Here is a 21,504-nt window from a genome sequence, read left to right as displayed (position 1 = left end):
AAAAAAATTTCAAAATAAAAAGGAAAAATAGTTATTTATTTATTTATTTATTTATTTATTTTTTATAATTATTATGACCTATATCATAACCTAAATCCATAAAAATAATCTAATTTTAGATCAATGACACAAATTAAAAAAAAAAATTAAACTATATTTATAACTTTTTACAAACCATAAAAACCAAATTTACAAATTTAATCCTCAACCCAACCTATTTGAAGTACTCAACAAGTGCGGGTTGGATCGACAAGTACTCAATCCGTTTAAATAGACTGAATTATTAGTGTGGTTCGGGTTGGATCGACAAGTGCGGGTTAAAATTGACAGCCCTGTACTGCTGTAGTGCTGTACCACAAAACCCCTATAAAACATAAACCACAAAACCCACGCAACTTTTGCTTTCTGAGCCACTGTTTGAACTTTGACGAGTGAGTGGTGACCAAGAACAGGAAAAACACGGACATCTTTCTATACACAATCTACGGGGATTCTTAATGTTTCAAGATTTGGTATGTTTTACAATTCTCCGATGAACACGGCTACCGATTTCTTGTTAAGCCCAGTTTTCTTACATGGGTGTGTTGCCTCGATACAATTTCTGTTCTTGCTTTTCATATTAATCTCTTGGGTTTGGAAAAGATTCAGGATTGATAGAAGTCAAACTGTGGTTGCAAAACGGAGTTTTGGGTATTTGTGTTTCAAACAAACTCTGTTTTGTTCTCTTGTTCTATCACTCTTCAACCTAGTTTTGTGTTTCTTGAACAATTTTTATTGGTATAGAAATGGATGGACTTATGAAAAGATTGTCACCCTTTTGCATGCTGTTCTTGGAACACTTATCTGGTTATTCGTTTCTGTGTATTTGCACACACTCGTCTCGAATTCGTCGACACAATCTTCAAAGTACCCATTTGTCTTACGGGTTTGGTGGGTGTTTTTCTTTACTGTTTCTTGTTATTCCCTTGTAGTAGATTATATTCACTACAGAAAAACCCATAACTTACCTTCCATGTTCTTTGTGTCCGATTCCGTGTCCAGTCTCCTGGGTTTGTTTCTCTGTTTTGTGGGGTTGTCCCACAAGAGCCAAGAAGAAGGTCAAAGTCACAATCTTGAAGAACCCCTTTTGAATTCTAGTAGCGATAGAGTTAGGGGCGAGAGCGAGATTCCATCAACTTACCAAAACGCAAGCTTCTTTAACCTGCTGACATTTTCTTGGATGAGTTCCGTAATCTCAAAAGGGAATAAAAAACCATTAGACCTTGAAGATGTTCCACAGCTAGCAGATATGGATAGTGTGAAACACGTCTTTCCTATCTTGTTAGAAAAAGTACAGTCTTTAAGCAATGGGAATAACCAAATCACTACATTCGGTCTCACAAAAGCTTTAATTTACATCATATGGAAAGAAGTTGTTATCACTGGATTCCTTGCTTTAGCATCTTCTTTGTTGAGTTTTGTGGGTCCTTACCTCATAGACACATTCGTTCGATACCTTAACGGACAAAAAGATTACAAATACCAAGGTTTTATTTTGGTGGCTACATTTTTCGTTTCAAAAGTGGTGGGGTGTTTCACACAAAGACACTGGTGGTTCAAGCTCCAACAAGCAGGGATTCGTGCCAGGTCAGCCCTAGTTGCCATGATATACCAAAAGGGTTTGACCATTTCTGGTCAGTCAAAGCAGGGGAACTCGAGTGGTGAAATGATCAACTTGATGGCAGTTGATGCCGAAAGAGTAGCTTTTTACGCTTGGCATATGCATGATTTTTGGTTACTTCTCGTGCAAGTAGGTGTTGCCTTAGCACTTTTATATAAAAATTTAGGACTTGCAGCCATTGCTTCATTAGTTGCCACAATTTTTGTTTTGTTAGCAAATCTTCCACTAGGGAATATACAAGAAAAGATTCAAGACGACTTGATGAAATCTAAAGATAATCGGATGAAAGCAACATCTGAAATCTTGAGAAACATGAGGATTCTTAAACTTCAAGGTTGGGAGATGAAGTTTCTGTCAAAAATCATTAAACTTCGTGATGAAGAAGAAAGCGCGTTGAAGAAATACATGTACACTTTATCCCTCACTTCTTTCATATTCTGGGGTGCTCCTATTGTTGTAGCGGTTGTCACTTTTGCCACGTGTCTATTTTTCGGCATTCCACTTGAATCAGGGAAGGTACTTTCTGCATTAGCAACATTTAAAATACTTCAAGAACCTATTTACAATATTCCAGACTCGATCTCAGCGTTTTTCCAAACTAAAGTCTCACTAAACCGCATTGCTACACACCTTCGCCTCACAGACATAGATTCCAACGCGATAGATAAGCTGCCACCTGGCAGTTCTGACGTGGCAGTTGAGATCATCAATGGAAACTTCGCATGGGATGCAAATGCTTCCTCTTCTAACCTGACACTGAAAGATATAAACATTAGAGTGAATCATGGCATGAGAGTTGCTGTTTGTGGGACTGTTGGCTCAGGGAAATCAAGCTTACTTTCTTGTATTTTGGGAGAAGTGTCGAAGATATCAGGAAGTGTGAAAGTTGAAGGAACAAAGGCGTATGTGGCTCAATCACCATGGATACAAAGTGGAAAGATTGAAGATAATATTTTGTTTGGTAGAGAGATGGATAGAGAGAGGTATGATAATGTTCTTGAAGCGTGTTCCTTGAAGAAAGATCTTGAAATCTTGTCATTTGGTGATCAAACGGTTATTGGTGAGAGAGGGATTAATTTGAGTGGGGGTCAGAAGCAGAGGATACAGATTGCACGGGCTCTTTATCAAGATGCGGATATATATCTTTTTGATGACCCGTTCAGCGCGGTTGATGCTCATACCGGCAGTCATCTTTTTAAGGTAAGCAACTTTTTGGTTGTTTTGTTATATAATTTAAGCAATAGAATAGTAACAAGTTTTGATGTCCCGTATCAATATACATGGTTGTATCTGGCTCTATATATGTTGGAGAGAAAATCAGTGACTGCACATATCTAATCAACATGGAAAGGAGGAGAGTTTGAAATTGAGATCACTTGTCACTTATATATGCTCGGTGGATGTTTCTTTTTTAGTTAATAGGCTTAATGGATTAAATAGGTAATTTGGACAACCTTTGTTTAGAAAGGCAGCGTTTAGCAGCGCCTAGAGCGCTAAGGCCGGAGGGTGTATTGCGGGGAAGGTGTGCGGGAACTCCTCAATGCACTCTCTCTCCTCTCTTGATTGGCTGGAGCCATTTAAATGTAATTTCCATTTCTTTCTCTTTTTTTATTTTTTTATTTTTTTTATATATATGCTAAAAAATTATAAAAAGAGTAAATTACACGAACAGTCCCTATGGTTAGGGGTAATTTGCACGTTTAGTCCCTAACTTATTTTTTTAACTCGTAAGGTCCCTACTGTTTGTTTTTGTTACGCGCTTGGTCCCTATTATTTGTTGTTGTTACGCGATAGGTCCCTGTCTAACCTAAAAAGACTATTATTTAAATAGGGAAAAATAATGGGGTGGATAAGGTAAGGTGAAGGGGATGGGTTTGGGGGTGTGTTTATTTAAATAAATTAAAAAATCAAGGGCAAAATAGTCTTTTTAGGTAAGATAGGGACCAAGCGCGTAACAAAAACAAACAATAAGGACCTTCCGAGTTAAAAAGATAAGTTAGGGACCAAACGTGCAAATTACCATAAACCATAGGGACTATTCGTGTAATTTACTCTTATAAAAAAGATTACTAAAATTTATGGTTTTTAATTCCCTACAAATAGAGTATAATATTTGTATAAAATATATTTAAAAAAATGAATGGAAGTGAAAAGTGGTCACTTCCTGGGTTTTGAAAAGTGAAAGGAGAGTGAGGGAAAAGCTGATGTGACATGAAAAAAGTGAGAGGTGAAAGGTGAGTGCACCTTGTGTGGTCTTAAAGGTTCGAAGGACGAAGAGTTGGTATGTCACTTCACACCATGCTAGGCAGTTCAATTACGTTAATCGCCCCTGAGCGGCTCTTTTCCTATTGTGTTTGTTCAAGTGCTAAGAAGCACTCAAGGAATATTGGGGTTGGGTGAGGGTATATATGTTTATTAAGGGTTAATTAAGGAACTTAGGTTTAATTCATCCAATTAATTAAGAAATGAAGAGTCAGAGGCAGGATATTTTAGTTCTCAACTCCAATTCTACTCGTCTAGTCGTCTTTTCCAATCTCCCGACTCCAATTTTACACTCCTCTCACACGGACTCATGCCATGATTGAACTTTTGAAGAATAATCATCAATTATCGAAGACATCAAAGTAAGGTATGTTTCACTCTACCTTTCAAATTCTACTCTCCTGTCACGTATGTCGTATGTATATGTACGATCCTTGATCCTTCATTTATGTATGCATGGTGTATTATCATTTTATGGTTTATTGGCTTTACTTCCGTAGTTTGCTTGATATGAAATTGTGATCAGCGAGTAATTGTATATGTATATGAACTGTAATGTATGATACCTGTATCTTGTATGTATTTATATGTAAACTATATTTTTGTATATATTTTTTAATTTGAGTTTATGATCATTGCTTAGTTGATAATGGACCGATCAAGTAATAGTTGTAACCTTAGTCTTTTATTATTTATTAGTTTATTAAAAATTGACTACTCCAATCTCATCTTATTTTATAAACTTTGTAGGAAAGTCATTGGAAGATAAAAGACCATATCTCTATTGGACACAATGTGCTGTACATTTCCTGGATCTGATGGTCATAGGATATTGGCATATAGATTCCTAGGTGAAATGCATTAAAGAAGTCAATTTTCACAACAGATTTCTGATCAAATCATCCAGTTTAAGGAACATGTGTAATCTACTTATAACTTCATTATAGAAATCGTGAATACATATCGGCTATGAAAAGATAACACTAGCAGTTAGGTGACCTTTATCCCACTAGGTTATACAAGTGACATGCGAGTGCTTTCATAAGAGGTGTTTTTAATGTGTATATGAACATCAATAAGAGGTGTTTTAATGTTCTTTTAGTTATAGTTTTAAAAAAATTGAAATCAAGGTTATTGCATGCATCTAATAAGCTGTGATATACTTTTATTAAAATCACATTTTTACAATGTTCTTTTATAAAATCCAAATTTATATAATTGATGCGATCAAATTTTAAAATTAATATTTATTATTAAGTTTTGATGTTTGGGTGCTAAATAATATTTATAAACCTTTTAATAAAACTTTTTTTTTTTTTTATGATACAAGGTTTGAGTTTGATAAGTCTCAAAATCTCAATTTTCAACTTATAAAATTTTTGTCATCGTAATTTGTCGTTAGCTATCTCATTTCATTTTTAAAACCTTTTTATCATCTTATGTTAAATAATAAATTTCATTAAAACCAAACTCCTTGAGATCATTTTATGTTTAAAATATTATCTAGCATTATAAAATTTAATTTTACAAACATACATAATATAACATAAAATAAGCATCAAAAAGCATAATACATATGAGCATAAACCATCTAAACTAGTGATATTTTGTGAGCCATCATAAAAATACCAAGTCCATTCTCAAGAGACATAAAGGCAAAAAATCTTCTTATGATGTTTTTATGCTTCCACTTGCTTCAATACCTTGTAGTAAGTTTATAAAAATAATTTTATAAAGTTTATAAAACTTTCATAAAATTAAGTGCATGGACTTTTGATCTTCAAAATGTCCTTAGTTTTCATTCTTGTTACATTTTTATAAAAATAAACTATTCTAACTAATCTGTTACTTATAAAAATAAACAAAATGAAAACTATCTATTTAATTATTACATATCATATGAGTAAATAAATATTACAACCGTTTTAACAAATCAACACAAATAACATCACAAATGGTCCTTCTTTTCCACTTCCAACTCCTCTTACGTTTAAACTCATGAACGTTATTAAAAATTTGATGAATATTGGAGACTTGTTTTTTGGTATGTAAGGGTAAAATTGTCATTTAGTCTCCTTCAGACTAGAAAAGACATGAACCTTATATATAAACAACATTTTCTCATATAGACAACATTACCCTTTCATCTACATTACCCATAAAAGACTTAATGGGAGAAAAAGCCCCTCACATCCCTTAATTAGCACTTACATTTTTGCCAAATATAGTCCTCTCCAAACATGTTGAATGGCAGATTCCCATCAAAAACACATAATTGCTTTGCACAGATTGGTGCATCAGCTAATATAAACACATACATGAGAGTGATTTACATCATTTTAATGTGAATTTCTTCTTTCCCAACGATAGGAATGCATGTTGCAATTTCTAGACTCGAAGACAGTGATTTACATTACACATCAAGTCGAGTTCTTACCAGCTGCAGATCTCATCTTCGTGAGCTATCTAACTCTTTTGTTTTCCCTTTCATTGTACATATGAACACACATCTCACTTGGTATAACATCACAATCAGGTTTTGAAAGATGGAAGAATTACACAAGCCGGAAAGTACAATGACATTCTCAATTCAGGAAGCGACTTTATGGACCTTGTTGGCGCACACAAAGAAGCATTATCAGCAATCGATTCCATGGAGACAAATGTGCAAGAAGGAACCACAAGTTCCAAGAAGAACACAAACGATACTCAAAATAGTAAAACAGATGATATTTCAGGTTCAAAAGCACAGCTTGTTCAAGAAGAAGAACGAGAAAAAGGGAAAGTAGGTTTTTCAGTCTACTGGAAATACATAAACACGGCTTATGGAGGAACACTTGCACCATTTATAGTATTGGCAGAAATTTTGTTCCAGATACTACAAATTGGAAGCAGTTACTGGATGACTTGGGGATCTCCAGTTTCCGAAAGTGATCCAGCCCCTGTTACTGGATCAACCCTAATCATGGTTTATGTAGTTTTATCAGTTGGATGCGCTTTGTGCATACTTGCAAGAGGCTTGCTTCTTGCAACTTTTGCGTATAAAGCAGCCACTCTTGTCTTCCACAAAATGCACTTCTCCATATTCCGTTCACCCATGTCGTTCTTTGACTCTACTCCAAGTGGACGAATACTAAATAGAGTAAGCGAACATCTTCTCTTCACACGCCTAATTATTAATCAATAAAATGCTTCCCGTAGAAGTAAAGATCCATAAGTGAGGTCTCAGGTTCAAGTCTGAGCATTTTCCTTTTTTTTTAAAGAATAATGTTCAATAAACATAGATTTTTTTTTATAGGCATCTACAGACCAAAGTGCCGTGGACATGGACATCCCTAACCAACTTGGAATATTTGTATTCACAATCATTCAACTTCTTGGCATCATTGTGGTAATGTCACAGGCTGCTTGGCAGGTGATCTTTATATTTGTGCCTGTGGGCATAATGTGCATCAGGTTAAAGCAATATTACTTGCCTTCAGCAAGAGAAATGTCACGGCTATTTGGAGTTTGTAAAGGCCCCTTGATACAAAACTTTGCTGAAACAATATCAGGATCAACTACAATCAGAAGCTTTGATCAACAAGGCAGATTCCAGGACACGAATCTGAAACTGAATGATGATTTTGCAAGGCCAAAGTTTCATGCTATTGCTGCCAGGGAATGGTTAGGCATACGTTTGGACATGCTGTCTTCTTTCACGTTTGCTGTGTTTTTAATATTCTTGATTTCTATCCCTGAAGGAACTATTGATCCAAGTAAGTCGATCTTTCATGTCACATATTGCATCAATTGGTTATGCAGAATACATGTCTGATGGTACTTTTTGCTTATTTATTTCTCAAGGTATTGCGGGATTGGCTGCTATTTATGGTCTTACATTGAACACATTGCAAGGATTGGTTTTATGGACTCTTACCAACCTTGAAAACAAAATTATTTCGGTTGAAAGAATATTTCAGTATTCTTCTATACCTAGTGAACCTCCTCTTGTTATAGAATCAAATAGGCCTGATGATCAGTGGCCATCACAGGGAGAAGTTGACATCCGTCATCTTCAGGTATTTAATTTAATTAAATAAATAAATGTTTATAACTAATATGTTCCAAATTAATATTGAAGCTAATGATTTCTTTTAAAAGGTTCGATATGCACCACATATGCCACTTGTGTTGCGAGGTCTTACATGCACTTTCAAGGGAGGAATGAAGACTGGGATTGTGGGAAGAACGGGTAGTGGAAAGTCAACTCTGATACAAACACTCTTCCGCCTTGTGGACCCCGCAGCTGGAGAGATTCTCATCGATGGAATTAACATATCAACAATCGGACTTCATGATCTTCGTTCAAAATTGAGCATAATTCCTCAAGATCCTACCATGTTTGAAGGAAGTATTCGAAGCAACTTGGATCCCCTTGAAGAGTATACAGATGATAAGATTTGGGAGGTAAATATTACAAAAATTATGGAATTCAATGATTTTAAAAAATATATAATGCTATATAATACAACAATACTTGTTACTTCAGGCTCTCGATAAGTGTCAGCTTGGAGATGAAGTGAGGAGCAAGATAGGGAAGCTTGGCTCATCAGGTCTTGTTCATAGTCTTCATATCAGGGTGTTTTCATCATATAAAGTCAAAATAAAAGCTAAACATATTTTCAGAGGTGTCGTTATTATGTATAATTTTGATATAAGTGGTGTTACTAAGCATAGAAAAACAATCTTCCCGTTATTTATTAGTTTTTGTTAGTCTCCCACATCAGCAGACACGTTCCAATCCTTTTTTGAGAGAAAATCTATGACTCAACATATCTAACAATTTTCATAAAACTTGATATAGTGACTGAGAATGGAGAGAACTGGAGTGTGGGTCAAAGGCAGCTGGTGTGTCTAGGGCGTGTGCTACTGAAGAAAACAAAAGTGTTGGTTCTTGATGAGGCTACTGCATCAGTTGACACAGCAACTGATGGAATGATTCAGCAAACACTTGCACAACACTTCACAGATTCCACAGTGATAATGATTGCTCATCGTATCACTTCTGTGCTTGATAGTGACATGGTTTTGGTTCTAGAACAAGGTCTGATTGATGAATATGATTCTCCAACAAAGTTGTTGGAAGATAAATCGTCTTCATTTGCAAAGCTTGTTGCAGAGTATAGTATGAGATCAAATTCAAGTTTTGAAAACTTAGCAGCAAGATAATTTGCTGGTATCAAAAGTGGTGTTTAATGATTTCATGATTGCTTGAATGACCATGGGGACATAGAAAGCTAAGTGATTTTGGTGCACCAGGGTCCCCCTTATGGATGATATTATAACCTGAAAGTATTGCAACTGTTTATCTACATTTCTGATGTGTGTAATTGTAACTACTTTCTGCTTGTAAGCTGTTAAGATTGTGTAAGAGCACACTTAAAATCAAAGATTAATGTTAAATCAAGTCTTGAGCTGCTGAGCTGATAATTAAAGGCCTTCTCTTTGAGTATCATACATATCATGCCATTTTAGACTTTTGACATTTAGATTCTTGAACATTCCTGGGAAATTATATGATGATTGGTGTGGTTGAATTATTAAAAAAATAAGGATCAATCAAAGCCCTTTTCTCTCTATTAGATTAATAACTATGACTCTATTCCTTTTTTCTTTGTGCAAGGAGTGAGTTGGAATCACATTGTTTGTTAATCTGTTTGTGCAATGTTGAGTACGCCACATGTTTGATGATTTCATCCCAATCCAGAACATAATTGTATAAATCATAACTTTTTCATGATCTTAAATTGCTTATAGAACCTTCGTGATTTACTTTGAACATGATTGTATCCAGCCTCCACATTTCATCAAGGAAACACAAAGTGAATTTTGAAGAAGTCAAGGGTGTTTGGTAAACATAATGAATTAACTTATTGAACTCCAAATTCTAAATTGATTTATAGTAGTCACTCAGTACACTTTCCAAATTAGGGATCATATATCTAAACAGTGTATAACTTGCCTTAGAGACGTGAGTGCTTTGTATTTTGGTTTGTTTAATTCTAACTCAACCTTGGGATATTTCCTTCTGTTATTCCAATTGGCATAGGCTTAGTTGTTGAGGCTCCCTTTGATGGTTTAGAAGTGAGCTATTTGCAGAAACATTATTCAGCATCTATAATGTGATTTGTCATCACCTTTAGACTTGGGGGAGTGGTGTGGTAGAGACCGTAGTTTTTGCCACATAGACAGGGGAACATTGCCCCCTATGCGGTCTTCAGCCGCACCTCTCCTTATTTTGGCCGCAAAATCTGATTGGTGGATTGGAAAATAACCGTTGGAATCAAATTTTCAATTTTCTTTATTTTATTATTATTTTTCAAATTTATCTTTATATTTAGCTATATATAACCCATCTCTTTTTTACCAAAATTCAATTTTCTTTATTTTATTATTATTTTTCAAATTTATCTTTATATTTAGCTATATATAACCCATCTCTTTTTTTACCAAAAATCACTCAAAATTTTTCACATTTACCTATATATAACCCATCTTTAAAAAAAAATTATCTATATGTTAACCTATATGCTAAGTAAGTTTAAATTTTTTAGTAAGTTAATCGTTTCATTTGTGTTTTTTTAAGGTTGTGGGTTTAAATAATCTAGTTTTTTTTCCAAGCTTTTAAGATTTTTTTAATGTCATGTTATATTTTTAGTTATTTTAATCGTTTAATGTGTGTTTTTTAATGTCATGACATGTTTTTTTTAAGTAATGCAATGTAATGTTTTTTTAAGTAATGAAATGTTTTTATTAAAATTGAAGTTTTTATTATTAAAATGAAGCCTTTTAAAAAAATTATTAAAAAAAAAGTGTGGCACCACTCTTTGGGTTTAGCAAGAAACCATACTTTTGTGGTAAATACTGACGTGACGCCTACATGACAGTGTGGCAAAATGAGGGAGTGTGGCACCACTCCCTCCAACCTTACTACTATGAACATTATTCCATTCGGTAACTGAGTTTTGCCAATACACATAATCTGGTTAAAATGTAACCTAAGAGTACTTGATACAGACAACATATGAAGTTCTTATTCACTTAGAAAATAGGAGAGTCAAGAACTCTATTATAAACAAAAGACAAAGGACAACGGAATTGAACACCAAATTTATAGTGGAAACCCTAAATCTTTTTGAAAAAAAAAACTTTGAAGAACAACATAAATTGATCTCTTTAATTGAAGGTTACAAAACGCTAATGATTCTTATAGAACGGGGAAAAAGAGTTTATATAAAAATATCATCTAACATCTCTATATATAATAAATTAAATGTGATTCCTAGTACAACTCTAAAGCCTAAAAATAAAAATACAAAACAAAAAACGCCTCCCTAGGAAACAAGGAATTTAATAGTACCTATATAACGCCTTTTAGTGACGGTTATTTGGAAAGTGTTTCTAACAGAAAAACCGATGCATGCAATGTTTGTTTTCGGAAAATATTCAACAAACTCAACCTTGGGATGAAAAAAATATTCAGCAACATAACCTTCAATCATCATGAAAAACGAAAAAACATAGTGTTCAAGAGTCCTTAAGGACTAAATTTAAAATACCAACAAAATCTAAACAAAGTTCAAATTTGGCTGTCGGAGTCGTGTTTGTTGAAACCGAAGTTTTGAATGTCACTCTTTTAGGTTTACAAGGTTGAACCACACAGGTTTAGAAAAACTTTTAGCGTAATGGTAGTGTCGCGAACATAGAAAAAACCATTAGTCTTCATCAAATCAGCTTTAATCATAACTCAAGAACCTTTTGTGATCTTCAAAACATTGCCTCCATCTGAAAAATTATAACCCTTGCTGTTGAATACTGTAACATCTATAAAAATCATGCCAAATTTAAACTTTTTAAAACATTTAGAAACCAACAGTTATTACAAATTTGTTTCCAAAACGGTTCTATATCAGAGTATCCCATTAACATAGTCATAAAATGTGAGGAGCTGTACGATCACGCCTTTGCATTCCCGCGATCATCTGAGGTACCTGAAACCAAAACTAAAACTGTAATCCCAAAGCTTAGTGAGTTCCCCCAAAATACTGATACATAACAAATAGCACATATACAAATAACAACATGTAATGAGTCCATAGCTTTACGAACTGGATTAACCCTGGGCCCACAGTGTGAGTCTGGCTTGGCTTCCGGGCCTACAACTCACATCTGGCTTGCTATTGAACCCACAATACGAGTTTGGTATGCCTTGTCCGACCCTCAGCTCGTATCTAGAATGCTCATGAGCCCATAGTACGAGTCTTGCATGCTCTGTCCGACCCTCAGCTCGTATCTGGAATGCTCCTGAGTCCTCAGTATGAGTCTGGTATGCCCCGCCCGGCCCTCAGCTCATATCTGGAATACTCTGGGGTTTGTTGGCTACCACAGGGAGCAGTACAACCTCAACCCATCCCACATAACATGTCGACATATAACATAACTAATGCACACATAGATAATCAGATAGTAACACAGGTAGTCCTACAGATCTACCAGCTGACATAGAAATCGACATGTATAACTAATTCATACTCAACATAACACCAACTACTAGGATATCAGGTGCAATGGGACGACATTGGTGCCTTCGACCCCTTAGTATAGTGAGGATAACTCACCTCACAACTGTCGAATTGAAGTGATAAGCTCAAACTCTCGAACCACAACCACGAACTCCACCACCTATATTTACCATAAGACCATTTCCATAAATTTCCAATTTACCAAAATACCCCCAGAAGTCAACTAGTCGACCATTGGTCAAAGTCAAGGTCAACGGTCAAGGTCAACAGTCCGTGTTGACCAAACTCGTCGAGTGCAACTCACTGACTCGTAGAGTGCTTCCAGAACTCGAGAAGTCGGGAAACCCCCTAGTTGACTCTTCAAGTTTCCAGACAACTCGTTGAGTCTATGCGTGTCCAAAAGTCGAGAAAATCCTAACTGACTCATCGAGTCGTCTTGCTGACTCGCCGAGTTCATACAGAAACCCTCAAGGTTGATCTTCATCGGACTCGCCGTGCTGACCATGCAACTCGTCGAGTCCCTTTAGTCCTTTCTCCATTCAGATGATTTAAGCCACCCCAAAGCTCCATATTGCAGATCTAAGCTCCTAAGGAATACTTCTTATGTAAAGTTGCAACTTTATGTACATGCAAGGTGCTAATGGCCCAAATTAAGCTAAAGAAGAGGTTCTAGGTAAGGAAAAAGGCATTATCTTGCTAAAGGCTGAAACTTTATGATTATAAGGACTAAGATGAGCCTAGATCTAAATTTGCAACTTCAGATCATGGTCCAACACCTGAAATGAAACACCAACATGTTAAAATGGCCCCAAATCTCAATTTAGAAAGATCTAGCTAGAAAGAGATCAAGGTAACGACTTGTTACCTTCAAGTGATGCTAAATTGGAGTAGAATTCAGATCCACAACCGTTCCTTGCCTCAAACTTCTTGATCTTCAATCTCCTTTCACCAAGATCTTCCTTCCAAGCTTAACAACACACAGATATGGAGAGAAAACATGATTTAGGGTTTTTGAGCTCAAAGGAGGCTGTAAGGGAGGCTAATGACCCTTTAAATAGGGTGCAAAACCCCAGAAATTAGGGTTTCATCCTCCAACTCCAACTCGTCAAGCCGTGTCCTCCAACTCATCGAGTTGGTCACTTAAAACACGCGGCCAAATTCGTTCCTACTCGACGAGTTAGGGCATCCAACTCGTCGAGTAGACCTTTAAAAATGAAAATAAAACTGTAAAGTTCATACCTGAGAGTCGGGGTGTTACAATTCTCCGCCACTTGAACTAGACTTCGTCCTTCGAAGTCCGCTACGGTGAACAACTCCGGATAATGCTCCCGCATCTCAGCTTCTGGCTCATATGTCCACTCGGATCCTCTCCTGTGCTTCCACTGTACCTTTACTAGAGGTACTTCTTTGATCCGTAGAACCTTTACCTTCCTCTCAAGAACGACTATCGGACTCTCCACGTAATTCAGGCGCTCGTCGACCTGTATGTCATCCAAGGACACCACCGCCTCCTCATCTAATACGCATTATCGCAACCGTGACACGTGGAAAGTGTTGTGGATCTGACTAAACTCCTCTGGTAGCTCTAGTCTATATGTCACCTTGCCAACCCTGGAAATCATCATGAACGGTCCGATGTATCGGGGACCCAATTTCCCTATCTTCCTGAAGCGGATCACACCCTTCCAGGGCAAGACCTTCAAGAGTACCATGTCACCGACCTGAAACTCTAACTCAGATCGGTGCCGATCGGCGTAGCTCTTCTGTCAACTCTGAGCGGTCTGCAATCGTTGTCTAATCTGATGAATCTTCTCGATAGTTTGCAAGACTACCTCTGTCCGTCCCATCACTCTATGACAAACCTCATCCCAACAGACCGGGGTGTGACATCTCCGCCCGTACAACATCTCAAAAGGTGGGGCGCCAATGCTGGAATGATAGTTGTTGTTGTAGGCGAACTCTGTAAGGGGTAGGTGGGAATCCCACCTCCCACCGAATTCGATGACACAAGCCCTCAACGTGTCTTCGAGGGTCTGTGTGGTCCGCTCACTCTGGTCGTCGGTCTGCGGATGATAAGCTTTACTAAAGTGCAGCAACATGCCCAGCTCCTCGTGGAACTTCTGCCAGAAACGGGAGGTGAATCTAACATCACGGTCGGAAACAATAGAGACCGAAACTCCGTGGCCCTTACCACATATAGTCTTTTTGTGTGTGTATGTGAGAGAGAGAGAGAGAGAGAGAGAGAGAGAGAGAGAGAGAGAGAGACCCATTGTCGTTTTTTCTTGTCATGTGGTTCATACCATGGACAAGGCATGATGTTCACCAGAATAAAATATGACATAGGTTCATTCTTACCACACCCTACACCCTATATTCTAATTGGCCTAGTAGAATGCAAATGGGTTTGCTTGATCCTTCTTTTTCATAATTCATCAAATAATTTCCCCAGAATTTAATCTCAAACGTCAAGTCTAAAAGGGATAAAAATGTATTAATACTAAAAGAGGAAGCCATTAATTATCAGCTCTCCGCAACTAAAAACTCAACACCAAAGTTGATCAAACAAACATCTTCGATTTTAAGCATGCTCTTCAGCAATCTTAACAGCTTACTATAAGAAACTAGTTATGCTTACACACATTGAAAATCCAGAAAAACAGTAGGAAATACATTAAACTTATAGTAGTATCCAAAAAGGGCAATCCTGGTCCACCAAATCCATTTAGCTTCCTATGTGCCATGATCATATCATCAAGCACTCCCCTTGTTACCACATTACATTGATGCTAATTTTCAAAATTTGAATTAGATCTCATACTATACTCAGCAACAAGCTTTGCAAACGAAGACGATTTATCTTCCAGCAACTTTGTTGGAGAATCATATTCATCAATCAAACCTTGTTCTAGAACCAAAACCATGTCACTATCAAGCACAGAAGTGATACGATGAGCAATCATTATCACTGTGGAATCTGTAAAGTGTCGTGCAAGTGTTTGCTGAATCATTCCATCAGTTGCTGTGTCAACTGATGCAGTAGCCTCATCAAGAACCAACACTTTTGTTTTCTTCAGTAGCACACGCCCTAGACACACCAGCTGCCTTTGACCCACACTCCAGTTCTCTCCATTCTCAGTCACTATAACATTTTATATCAAAACTGTTAGTTAGATACATGAGTCCAAGATTTTTTGGAGCTTTTAGAAAGAGAAGGTAGACTCCAACAGTCTAACATATACCTGATGAGTCAAGCTTCCCTTCTTTGCTCCTCACTTCATCTCCAAGCTGACACTTATCAAGAGCCTGAAGTAACAAACATTGTTAGATTCTAATCATTCTAGCATTACAATTTACAAAATGTTTAAAAGTATTGAAAACTTTATATTTGTAGTTTTGATACCTCCCAAATCTTATCATCTGTATACTCTTCAAGAGGATCAAGGTTGCTTCGAATAGTTCCTTCAAACATGGTAGGATCTTGAGGAATTATGCTCAACTTTGAACGAAGATCATGAAGTCCGATTGTTGATATGTTAATTCCATCTATGAGAATCTCTCCAGCTGCGGGGTCCACAAGGCGGAAGAGTGTTTGTATCAGAGTTGACTTTCCACTACCCGTTCTTCCCACAATCCCAGTCTTCATTCCTCCCTTGAAAGTGCATGTAAGACCTCGCAACACAAGTGGCATATGTGGTGCATACCGTACCTTTTAGAAGAAATAGAAACTTATGAGGACTTAAGTTGGCAAAGCACAAAAGTCAAGGACCAAAGCCATGCATAGAAACTTAGGAGGACTTAAGTTGCCAAAACAAAAAAGTCAGGGACCAAAACCATGACAAGCTAAATACTTAAAAATAAGCACGAAACAGTTTAAAAAATTATGCCGAAACATAAACAAACCTGAATTTATACCGACACGTACATAAAAAAGCAAGTTTTTTTTTTTAAATTAACAAACGAAAGTTCTAAATTTACGTTGAGACGTTGACCATGTCGAATTTATACCGACATATATATAAAAATAAACACGTAATAAATTAATTTTTTTGAACTTAAAAAGTTTTATAAAGTTCAAAGCCAAGGGGTTAAAGTGATATTTTAAAAAGTCAAGGGGTTGTAACTGTAGGAGAATCAGATTATGTATACTATAGGGGTAAACATGAAAGTTTAGAAAATGGAGGGGATGAAAGTGAAATATTAGAAAGTTGAAAGTTGAATGGGTAAAAATGACATTTTAAAATGTAGAGGGGTGCAAAATAGAGGGGGTGAAATGGACATTTTAGAAAGTTCAAACTTGAGGGAGTAAAATTGACATTTTACAAAGTATAAGGGTGGAAAATGTTGTTTTACAAAGTAGAGGGGTGGAAAATAAAAAATATACAAAGTAGAAAAAGGTTATAACCAAAGTGGAAAACTCCACTAAATATTTGGAACATATATATTAGACAACTGTAATAAACGTTTATTTATTTAATTAAATACCTGTAGATGACGGATGTCAACTTCTCCTTGTGATGGCCATTGATCATCAGGCCTATTTGATTCTATAACAAGAGGAGGTTCACTAGGGATAGAAGAATACTGAAATATTCTTTCAACCGAAATAATTTTGTTTTCAAGATTTGTAAGTGTCCAAACTACCCATCCATTTAACGTGTTCAAAGTAAGCCCATAAGTAGCAGCCAATCCCGCAATACCTTCAGAAATATACAAAAAAAAAAAAGAAAAAAAAAATCCATCAGTCATGATTCATGAATTCTTTGTTATCATATGTGACATGAAAGAAGGACTTACTTGGATCAATAGTTCCTTCGGGAATAGAAACCAAGAAAATTAGAAACACAGCAAAAGTTAAAGTCGACAGCATGTCCAAACGTATGCCTAACCATTCCATGGCTGCAGCAGCATGAAACTTTGGCCTTGCAAAATCATCATTCAGTTTCAGATTTGTGTCTTGAAATCTTCCTTGTTGATCAAAGCTTCTGATTGTAGTTGATCCTGATATTGTTTCAGCAAAGTTTTGTATCACAGGGCCTTTACAAACTCCAACTAAACGTGCCATTTCTCTTGCTGAAGGCAAGTAATATTGCTGTAACCAGATGCACATTACACCCACAGGAATGAATATAACGATCACTTGCCAAGCTGCTTGTGACATAACTGCAATGATGCCAAGAAGTTGAATGATAGCAAATACAAAGGATCCAACTTGATAAGGGATTTGCATGTCCACTGCACTTTGATCTGTAGATGCCTATTTATAGAAACCAACATTAAAAAAAATGATAGATTGAGAATTTGAGAATTTGAGAAGATGTTGTTGACTTACTCTATTGAGTATTCGTCCACTTGGAGTAGAGTCAAAGAAAGACATGGGAGAACGAAATATTGACAAGTGCATTTTGTGGAAGAGAATAGTGGCTGCTTTATAAGCAACAGTTGCTAGAAGTAAGCCTCTTGCTAATATGCACAATGCGCATCCAACTGCTAAAATTACATACACCATGATTAGAGTTGATCCATTAACAGGAGCTGGATCACTTTCTGAAACTGGAGAACCCCAAGCCATCCAGTAATTGCTTCCAATTTGAAGAATTTGGAATACAATTTGTGCTAAAACTATAAATGGCGCAAGCGCTCCTCCATAAGCAGTTGTTATGTACTTCCAGTAGACTGAAAACCCTACTTTTCCTTTTTCTCGTTCTTCTTCTTGAACAAGCTGTGCTTTTGAACCTGAAATATCGTCTGTTTTACTATTTTGAGTTTCGTTTGTGATCTTCTTGGAAATCGTGGTTCCTTGTTGAACATTTGCCTCCATGGAATCGATTGCTGATAATGCGTCTTTGTGTGCACCTACGAGGTCCATAAATTCGCTTCCTGAATTGAGGATATCGTTGTACTTTCCGGCTTGTGTGATTCTTCCATCTTTCAAAACCTAATTGTGATGTTAATTATATGGAGTGAGCTTCAATAATTGTTCATAGGTAAAACGAAATTAAAATCAAAGAGTTAGATAACTCACCAGAATCAGATCCGCAGCAGGTAGGAACTCGATTTGATGTGTAATGTAAATCACTGTCTTTGACTCCAGAAATTGCAACATGCATTCCTATCATACAAAAACACCGAATTCACATTCAAATGATGTGACTGAATATTTGGTTCAAAACTGTTGAAATATTGCTTACTTTGAAAAGATGACTTCCAGTATGAGCATCAACTGCACTGAATGGATCATCAAAAAGATATATATCAGCATCTTGATAAAGAGCTCTTGCAATCTGAATCCTCTGCTTCTGACCTCCACTCAAATTAATCCCTCTCTCACCAATAACCGTTTGATCACCAAAAGACAAGATTTCAAGATCTTTCTTCAAAGAACATGCTTCAAGAACCTTATCATACTTCTCTCTATCCATCTCTCTACCAAACAAAATATTATCTTCAATCTTTCCACTTTGTATCCATGGTGATTGAGCCACATACGCCTTTGTCCCTTCAACTTTCACACTTCCAGATATCTTCGACACTTCTCCCAAAATACAAGAAAGTAAGCTTGATTTCCCTGAGCCAACAGTTCCACAAACAGCAACTCTCATGCCATGATTCACTCTAATGTTTATATCTTTCAGTGTGAGATTAGAAGAGGAAGCATTTGCATCCCATGCGAAGTTTCCATTGATTATCTCAACTGCCACGTCAGAACTGCCAGGTGGCACCTTATCTATCGCGTTGGAATCTATGTCTGTGAGGCGAAGGTATGTGGCAATTCGGTCAAGTGAGACTTTAGTTTGGAAAAACACTGAGATTGAATCGGGAAGATTGTAGATAGGCTCTTGAAGTATTTTGAATGTGGCTAATGCAGAAAGTACTTTCCCTGATTCAAGTGGAATCCCAAAAAATAGACACGTGGCAAAAGTGACCACAGCTACAACAATAGGAGCACCCCAGAATATGAAAGAAGTTAGGGATAAAGTGTACATGTATTTCTTCAACGCGTTTTCTTCTTCATCACGAAGTTTAATGATTTTTGAAAGAAACTTCATCTCCCAACCTTGAAGTTTAAGAATCCTCATGTTTCTCAAGATTTCGGATGTTGCTTTCATTCTCTTATCTTTAGATTTCATCAAGTCATCTTGAAGCTTTTCTTGTATGTTCCCTAGTGGAAGATTTGCTAACAACACAACTATTGTAGCAACTAATGAAGCAATTGCAGCAAGTCCTAAATTTTTATATAAAAGTGCTAAAGCAACACCTACTTGGATAAGAACTAACCAAAAATCATGCATATACCATGCGTAATCACCTACTCTTTCAGCATCAACAGCCATGAAGTTGATGATTTCTCCGCTTGAGTTCCCTTGCTTTGACTGGCCGGAAATGGTCAAACCCTTTTGGTAAATCATGGCGACGATTGCTGACCTGGCACGAATTCCGGCTTGTTGGAGCTTGAAATACCAGTGTCTTTGTGTGAAACACCCCACCATTTTTGAAACGAAAAATGCAGCGACTAAAACAAAACCTTGGTTTTTGTAAGCTTTGTGTCCATTAAGGTATTGAACGAATTCGTCTATGAGGTAAGGGCCAACAAAACTAGTTAACGAAGATGCTAAACCAAGGAATCCAGTGATTACAACTTCTTTCCATACGATGTAAAATAAAGCTTTTGTGAGACCGAATGTCGTGATTTGGTGATTCTCATCGTTTAAAGACTCGATTTTTTGTAATAAAATAGGAAAGACTTGTTTCACGCTATCGATATCTGCTAGCTGTGGGACGTCTTCAAGGTCTAATGGTTTTTTATTTCCTTTCGCGATTATCGCACTCATCCAAGAAAATGTCAGCAGACTAAAGAAACTTGCGTTTTCGTAAGTTGATGGAATCTCAACCCTAACTCTATCGCTGCTAGAATTCAAAAGGGGTTCTTCAAGATTGTGATTTTGACCTTCTTCTTCGCGATTGTGAGACAACCCCACGAAACAGAGAAACAAACCCAGGAGACTAGACACGGAATCGGACAGGATGAACATGGAAGGTGGATTATGGGTTCTTTTGTAATTGATGTAATCTACCACAAGGGAATAACAAGAAACTGTAAAGAAAAACACCCACCAAACCCTTAAGACCAATGGGTACTTTGAAGATTGTGTCGACGAATTCGAGACGAGTGTGTGCAAATACACAGAAACGAAGGACCAAATAAGTGTTCCAAGAACAGCATGCAAAAGGGTGACAATCTTTTCATCAGACCAGCCATTTCTATACCAATAAAAATTGTTCAAGAAACACAAAACTAGGTTGAAGAGTGAAAGAAGAAGAGAACAAAACAGAGTTTGTTTGAGAAACAAATACCCAGAACTCTGTTTTGCAACCACAGTTTGATCAATTTTGAATCTTTTCCATACACAAGAGATTGATATGAAAAGCAAGAACAGAAATTGTATGGAGGCAAAACACCGATGTAAGAAAATGGGGTTTAACAAGAAATCGGTAGGAGTGTTCATCGAGGAATTGTAAAACATACCAAATCTTGAGACATTTTGAAGCTCCATTGATTATCGAGTGTGTATTGAAAGATGTTCTTGTTTTTGCTGTTTTTGGTCACCACTCACTCGTCTAACAGTGGCTGATAAAGCAAGAGTGGTGATGGGTTTTGGGGTTTATGGGTCTTCGTTTTATAGTCTTTTTTCCATGAAGAAAGGGAAGGTGGAGAGAGTCAAAGATGGGTTTATTGAAAAAATAACGTGGAGGCCAAGAATTAGGGAGACGAAGACAACAACATTAGAGACAATTGCGTTGTGTGGAATTCCGAGTTGGAGATTTAAATTTTGTATTTCGAAAGATTCTTTAGGTAATATCTTGGAAGAAGATAACAATGAAGCATCAAACTAGAATTTTTGTTGTTACAGTTTATTAATTAATAATTACTCTGTTGGCTTGTTCCATTTCTATAGAACAAAAGTTAAAAGATATAATATAAGAAATTAAATTGTCTTATTTTTTAGGCTTAAAAATATT

At 36.6% G+C, this 21,504-nt stretch overlaps 2 protein-coding genes across 4 annotated transcripts; one reads left to right on the top strand and one right to left on the bottom strand.

Annotated features, from left to right (window-relative positions):
- The first annotated feature begins 390 nt into the window (after nt 1–390).
- Nucleotides 391–9,399, top strand: LOC111888189 (ABC transporter C family member 3). Of its 3 annotated transcripts, none has more exons than XM_042898564.2 (8): nt 391–2,860; nt 6,293–6,379; nt 6,459–7,064; nt 7,338–7,680; nt 7,769–7,983; nt 8,066–8,371; nt 8,454–8,517; nt 8,769–9,399. In XM_042898564.2, the coding sequence occupies exons 1-8, from the start codon at nt 515–517 to the stop codon at nt 9,131–9,133; spliced, it is 4,332 nt and encodes a 1,443-aa protein (XP_042754498.1). In that variant the 5' UTR covers nt 391–514; the 3' UTR covers nt 9,134–9,399. The 3 variants fall into 3 exon arrangements, with proteins under 3 accessions (XP_042754498.1, XP_042754497.1, XP_023740091.1); XM_042898563.2 differs by having other exon boundaries at nt 7,326–7,680; XM_023884323.3 differs by having other exon boundaries at nt 392–2,860; nt 7,221–7,680.
- A 5,641-nt stretch (nt 9,400–15,040) lies between these two features.
- On the bottom strand, nt 15,041–21,198 carry LOC111888188 (ABC transporter C family member 3). Its single transcript, XM_023884322.3, has 8 exons — nt 18,675–21,198; nt 18,509–18,595; nt 17,816–18,421; nt 17,281–17,740; nt 16,969–17,183; nt 15,887–16,192; nt 15,726–15,789; nt 15,041–15,625 (listed from the first exon to the last, which is right to left on the bottom strand). The coding sequence occupies exons 1-8, from the start codon at nt 21,036–21,038 to the stop codon at nt 15,273–15,275; spliced, it is 4,455 nt and encodes a 1,484-aa protein (XP_023740090.1). The 5' UTR covers nt 21,039–21,198; the 3' UTR covers nt 15,041–15,272.
- Between the last annotated feature and the right edge of the window lie 306 nt (nt 21,199–21,504).

Source organism: Lactuca sativa, chromosome 9 (genome assembly GCF_002870075.4).
Source record: "Lactuca sativa cultivar Salinas chromosome 9, Lsat_Salinas_v11, whole genome shotgun sequence".
In the NCBI taxonomy this organism is placed as follows: domain Eukaryota; kingdom Viridiplantae; phylum Streptophyta; class Magnoliopsida; order Asterales; family Asteraceae; genus Lactuca; species Lactuca sativa.
This window is presented reverse-complemented; position numbering and strand designations above follow the sequence as displayed.